Source organism: Phocoena sinus, chromosome 7 (genome assembly GCF_008692025.1).
Source record: "Phocoena sinus isolate mPhoSin1 chromosome 7, mPhoSin1.pri, whole genome shotgun sequence".
NCBI classification, from domain to species: Eukaryota; Metazoa; Chordata; class Mammalia; order Artiodactyla; family Phocoenidae; genus Phocoena; species Phocoena sinus.
In genome coordinates this window covers 27052112-27059178 of record NC_045769.1, presented here as the reverse complement: position 1 = coordinate 27059178, position 7067 = coordinate 27052112, and the positions used below count along the sequence as shown (strand labels likewise).

Sequence of the window (7067 nt, the reverse complement as noted above, 5' to 3'; positions counted from 1 at the left end):
AAAGGTAGTTGCTTTCTTTGATCTCTGCAGCCTTGTGCATATCTCCATTTTAAAGAGCAAGGATTATGTTAGTGTTATTTACATCCCTAAAGTACCTTTTAGTACCATATATACAATAGGAAACTAAATATTGAATGAAAAAACACTCTAAAAGTGCTGAAGTATTAGGAATTTCCATTTCTTAATAAAACCTGAGAAAGTAGTGCTACTATATGGCACTTTTTTTCAGCATGAGTAATGTAAAAGTTTCTTTCACCATTTTCCCTCCATGTAACCATATAAGTGGGAGGAAGGCAGAAAGCATCTTCCTTTCATTAAATAAAATTTTAACTTCACAGAAGGAAAATTAAATAATGTAAGTATACATACCTTGGAGTAACTATTTCCTTATATTGGAGTTTCTCTAATTTAGCTGGGGCCACTAATGACATGGGAATCACAATATTATCTATATCATAAGAGCTCTCACTTCGCAATCGTCGTCGTGCAGTATTCTGCAAGAAAGGATTGTAGTAGTTTTACAATAGTATTTGGTTACCTGTAATGATACTCTCCTTTTATGAGTTATATAAAGATAACATGGCAGTGCCTTTAAGTTTTATACATTGTTATGAAATCTGAGTATAAAATGTTAAGAAAAACAAGAAAGCATATGTATCTTCTATGAACCAATACATTTGTGTGTGGACACATTCAGGCCTATTTTTAAGACCATTAAAAATATGAATGCCTTAAAATACAAAACATCAGAAGATTGTACCATAAAGCACCCTAAATGTCAGTGAAATGATCTTTTAACAAACTCATTTTTTATTAGGAAAGGCTATGAAATGTTTGGTGAGCCATTTAATAAAGATCATTTTTACAATCTTCATCTATGTGTTCCTGGGTCCCTGAGCTTCATGCTGTTTTCTCTAAATCCTCCCACGTTTTAACCTCTACTCCCTACCAGGTAATGAAACAGAACAAAGTAAGAACACAGTGCTGGATTCTTATTTGCAAGATTATACTTAGCATCATGTCAAGAAGTAGGGATGGTTATGATAAAGTTTAAAGTTTTTAGCATACGAAAAAAGCCATAACCAAGGATTAATGTACGGTTAGCTCCCTAGTTAAAAAAAAAGTTTAATCAAATTTATTGCGTCTTAGTAAAATAATTCTGAATATGCTAATTATGTGCTAGTAAATAAGGCTGTTATAGATTAACAAAATACCTATAATAAGTTCCCCTCCCCCCACCAGATCTGCCAGATTTAAAGGTCATAAAGCTACTTTAAAGTTCACTGTACAAAAACCTACTTGTGATGATGAATTCTGGGTTCTTGATATAACATTGACATTAGTAACTGCAGTAAAATTGCTCTGGGATCTTGGTTCTGTGCGTTGAATAGCAAATTCTTCAAATCTAGTTCTTTCTCCTGCCATGGAAAGAACCATTGAGAATGTCATACATTAAATGTAACTGGTAGGTATTAGAATTTCTGTTTTCCTAGTTTGGTAACGTGTTTCTTGACCTGTTTAGATTTAATTTTTTTTTAATTCATGTATCAAAAATGAAAAAAATTAAGGAAATTTTATAAAAATCTTAGCCACAATCCTGCCACAATTTCCATTTTCTGGGGTCTTGACAGTTTTTATCCAGCGTATCTTTCTTTATTAATCGCCCTTTACTCTGTTCATGTTTTCTGTAACTTATTCAGAGGTTGAACTTCTAAGACTTACCTCTTAATTTTCTTGTCTATTCTCTCATTTTTTCATATTGTTTTCTACTTTTTGGGAGATTTCCTTAACTTGATCTTCTGATTACTGATTTTCTGAAAATGTTTCTCCTATTATAACATCCTATTTCAGGAATAAAATTTCTCTTTTCTCTCAGAATATTGATGATAAAGTTAAGTTTACTTCCAACTTTGTTATTTTCTGTCTCTTCCACGTTCCTTTTCTCCATTTGTTTTGTGTCTATTTAGTGAGTATATGTTTATTTTCTTACTGCCCTTATTTTACTTTAGTACAGATCTTGAAAAATATTTTCCTGTGTAATGTAAAATTTAATACACAGTTCATATTTATATTATTCCAGTTGTTTAAAAATGTCCTTTCTGGCTAGTTGTTTCTTCAAATCAGTATCCATATCTTGAAAATGGTTGTTGTCTAGAGAGCTGTCTAGTTACTTCTTTGTAGTACAGCATTTTACTCATTCTATTCCTGTGTTCCCATCTAGCTCAAAGTTAGATCTATCAATTCAAGTAAAACAGTCTACATCTTAGGTAATGTGTATTTTTTCATAATGCATCTTTATATTAAGAGATACAGGTTTTCCTATATTTTGGCAAAGATGTATGAAAGTTCCTCAAAAGCTAGATGACTGTTGGTTATCTTAAGGTTAAGGCACCAAAAAAGCATAATGATATCCCTGAATGTGGGTGGGAGTTTAATTTTGTTCCACACTAGTTGATCAGGTAGTGTGATATTAGGTAGTGACTTTGGTCTGTTATGGTGGGATTTCTAGAGGCCATACTGATAAATAGTTAAAACCACCGTGTATAATTACAGTTAAGTACATCTTGGATGTAAATAGTTTCTAATTTATTGGGTGTATTGACATACTATACCTCGGACATACTTGACTAATGTATATAGTGTTAGATCCACTGGAACGATGAATAAGAACCAATAGAGTATACAGATAATTTGTTATTTAATACACACCTTTCCAGTTAAGTTTTATTTTTTATCATTATTTGCAATAACTGTTGAAACTATCTTGTCCCAAATCCCCATAACAAACCCATTTTGTATTACTAGCAGGGTTCTAGTTTCAGAGGTATCTATTCATCTTGGAACTGTACGTTCCTAAGGGGAATTCAGTCAGGCAGTTGAGTTACCTTAGATGAATCTCACCCAGTTTATCAAAATTCCGAGGAAGCTTCAGTGAAATCAACATCTCCACAATAGGTACCAGAAATGGTAATAAATATCTAAAAGGCAACCTTGTACTGACATATTTTGAGTCCAGAACACAATGTTGGAGACTAAGTACTGTCCAGGAGGACAGTTAGTAGAAGATAACTCTAGTTAGGAAACAGGAAGGAAATCCTTAACTCACAAAGTGGATGGATTCCCAGTCCACAAATAATTCTGAGTTGACTACATGAATATGCTGTTTAATGTTCATAGAACCATGGATGTTTTGTGTAATTAGTGACTGTTCTAGATTATAACTCCCATGAGGCAGAGGTTATTTGGAAATCAGAATTTTTTATTTTCAGTTTTTAGTACTAGTGCTCCTGTCCTCATTTTAACCTACCTAATGCTGTTTCACTCAAGTGTCTTTTCTTTCTTCCCTGTAACAGCTGTGCAGAAGATTCTGACCTCATTTGAGGCTTGCATATAGGAGAATATCCATTTCTCCATTGATTCAGAGAAGTATTATGTACTGAAAAGGAAAGAAAAATGTGAAGTTTTAGTTCCTTCACACAAACATAATGAGCATGTTAACCTCTTTTTACTTTGTAACATTGCAGAATATTAATATACCAGTTCAAAATTATATATAATGAAGTAAATACTTATATACGAAGATGAAATACTCCTAAGCTGAAAATAACCAAAGTAAGATTCATTAAAAACATCTTCAGGAAGTGCTCAATTTCCTGTAGTTGCTCCACTATGTGAAGAGGATGAAGAGGAAAGGTGATCTGTTCTCACAGTCTTCTAAATTACAGAATTTTACAGAGAAGATTTGTTCAGATCTGTAAATCTTGGCTGAATATTATCTGAATCCTTAAGTTAGTTCCTGCTTACCTTAAATCTGGGAACAACTCAGGACTAAGTAAGATTATAGAATACAACAGACTGGAATCTCTTGAGAGCAATAACCAGATTTCATCAATCTCCTGACAGTGCCTAGCACCATTCTTTCACTTTTTAAAGCAATGAATTTTTTAAAAACTTTAAGTCACTTAATATCTCTGTGCCTCAGTTGCCTTATCTGTAAAATAGGGATAATAGCAGCTATTGTGGGATTGTGAGGATTAAACAAATTCCTGTAATAGTCATTAGAAGGATATCTGGCATAAGTGTGCAATAAATGTTAGTTTCACCATGACTGTTGCTCTGTCTGAACCCCATATTTCCAGTACTGGATAACTAACTAAATTGGCTTCCTTTTTTGAAATGTTTGGAGATGTGGAAAGGATAGGGAAAAAATATGAAGGCCTAAGTGCCAAATTCTCACCAACACTGAGAAAAAAGAGTATGGTCTACCAACAGTGACTGGGACTCAGATTTCAAGATGGCAAAGCACCCTAAAAATGATAGACAAAATTTTTATACGTAGATGCACAAATTGGCACATTTACATCCACGTTAGCAGGCAAAAAAAGGAACTTTTTAGTAGAGTGGAATTTGTGAGCAATCTCTGAAAGCCTAATATCTTACGTAATTTGAGAAGCAAACTGCAAAAGCACATGGGAAAGTACTGCCACAAAAATGTGATCAAAATCAAAGGCGCTTCAGACCTGGAGGAAAGAAAGAATTACCTGCAGTAACTAGTAGAATGACTACACTTGCCAGCCTGCCAACACCTCCACCAGGGTCCTTGAGGCTTCAGTAGAGAAATGGATGGGTGGGTAGATAAGGCAATGCCCGGTGCCCCACTTTGTTTGAAACATGTCCTGCTCATCCATAACTGCCTCTGAAAACAGTATAGAGTGCAAATTTCTACCTCTTCCATGAGAAGGATCCCATAAAAAGCAGTGGCAGAAGTTGTAACGGTGAATATCAACTTTAAAGATGAGAACACAAGACTCCAAAAATCTGACTACCAGTAGCGTAAAACAAAGAAAAGGTACAAACAACAAATGGAAGAACCATCTCTAGAAATAGTTATGGGTTCACAGAATACAGATTTACAGGTCTTCAAAATAACTAATATTGCCAAGAGAAAGAGGCAAAAGGCCAACAGACCTCAGAAATGGGAAGTATAATTGTTGAAATTGTGAAATAAAATCATTGCTCACTGCCCTGAATAACAGAATGGTCATATCTAAAAGTCAAGATTATTGGATTGGAAGAGTAATTCCACAACTCAAAGGAATAGAGTGATGGAAATATGAAAAAAAGGACAAACCAAAATAGGTTAACAAAGGATTGAATAGAATGAATGGGATGTAATATTTGAAGAAATGATAGCCAAAATTTTTTACACATTGATATTAACTCTAATGTTTCAATAACTCACTTGAGCATCAAAGCAAATGAAAAAAATATATATATGTAGCACATAAGTATGAAGACATCCTAAAAGTTACCAGAGAAGGGAAAAATTACTGCAAAGGAATGAGAATCAGATTGCCAGAGAGCAAAAGCACAAACCCACAGCCAACATCGTCCTCAGTGGTGAAAAACTGAAAGCATTTCCACTAAGATCAGGAACAAGACAAGGTTGCCCACTCTCACCACTCTTATTCAACATAGTTTTGGAAGTTTTAGCCACAGCAATCAGAGAAGAAAAGGAAATAAAAGGAATCCAAATTGGAAAAGAAAAAGTAAAGCTGTCACTGTTTGCAGATGACATGATACTATACATAGAAATACTAAAGATGCTACCAGAAAACTACTAGAGCTAATCAATGAATTTGGTAAAGTAGCAGGATACAAAATTAATGCACAGAAATCTCTTGTATTCCTATACACTAATGATGAAAAATCTGAAAGTGAAATCAAGAAAACACTCCCATTTACCATTGCAACAAAAAGAATAAAATATGTAGGAATAAACCTACCTAAGGAGACAAAAGACCTGTATGCAGAAAATTATAAGACACTGATGAAAGAAATTAAAGATGATACAAATAGATGGAGAGATATACCATGTTCTTGGATTCAAAGGATCAACATTGTGAAAATGACTATACTACACAAAGCAATCTACAGATTCAATGCAATCCCTATCAAACTACCACTGGCATTTTTCACAGAACTAGAACAAAAAAATCTCACAATTTGTATGGAAACACAAAAGACCCTGAATAGCCAAAGCAATCTTGAGAACGAAAAACAGAGCTGGAGGAATCAGGCTCCCTGACTTCAGACTATACTACAAAGCTACAGTAATCAAGACAGTATGGTACTGGAACAAAAACAGAAAGATCAGTGGAACAGGACAGAAAGCCCAGAGATAAACCCATGCACATATGGTACCTTATCTTTGATAAAGGAGGTAGGAATGTACAGTGGAGAAAGGACAGCCTCTTCAATAAGTGGTGCTGGGAAAACTGGGCAGGTACATGTAAAAGTATGAGATCACTCCCTAACACCATACACAAAAATAAGCTCAGAATGGATTAAAGACCTAAATGTAAGGCCAGAAACTATCAAACTCTTAGAGGAAAACATAGGCAGAACACTGACATAAATCACAGCAAGATCCTTTTTGACCCACTTCCTAGAGAAATGAATATAAAAACAAAAATAACAAATGGGACCTAATGAAACTTCAAAGCTTTTGCACAGCAAAGGAAACCATAAACAAGACCAAAAGACAACCCTCAGAATGGGAGAAAATATTTGCAAATTAAGCAACTGACAAAGGATTAATCTCCAAAATTTATAAGCCACTCATGCAGCTCAATAACAAAAAAACAACCCAATCCAAAAATGGGCAGAAGACCTAAATAGACATTTCTCCAAAGAAGATATACAGACTGCCAACAAACATATGAAAGAATGCTCAACATCATTAATCATTAGAGAAATGCAAATCAAAACTAAAATGAGATATCTCAAACCAGTCAGAATGGCCATCATCAAAAAATCTAGAAACAATAAATGCTGGAGAGGGTGTGGAGAAAATGCTGGAGAGGGTGTGCACTGCTGGTGGGAATGTGAATTGGTACAGCCACTATGGAGAACAGTATGGAGCTTCCTTAAAAAACTACAAATAGAACTACCATATGACCCAGTAATCCCACCACTGGGCATATACCCTGAGAAAACCATAATTCAAAAAGAGTCATGTACCAAAATGTTCATTGCAGCTGTATTTGCAATAGCCCGGAGATGGA

General features: G+C 34.6%; 1 protein-coding gene across 12 annotated transcripts in view; it reads right to left on the bottom strand.

The window, feature by feature from the left end:
• Positions 1 to 7067, bottom strand: part of KANSL1L (KAT8 regulatory NSL complex subunit 1 like) — a 165912-nt gene that overhangs the window by 6247 nt on the left and 152598 nt on the right. For all 12 annotated transcript variants that reach the window (XR_004350823.1, XM_032638329.1, XM_032638339.1 and 9 more), the window contains 3 exons: positions 3308 to 3436; positions 1300 to 1418; positions 370 to 494 (listed from right to left, as the gene is read on the bottom strand). Coding sequence is in view for 11 of the 12 variants with exons in the window: in XM_032638329.1 (XP_032494220.1) it covers positions 370 to 494; positions 1300 to 1418; positions 3308 to 3436 (373 nt within the window). In the remaining variant the exon portion in view is untranslated. The remainder of the gene's footprint in view (positions 1 to 369; positions 495 to 1299; positions 1419 to 3307; positions 3437 to 7067) is intronic.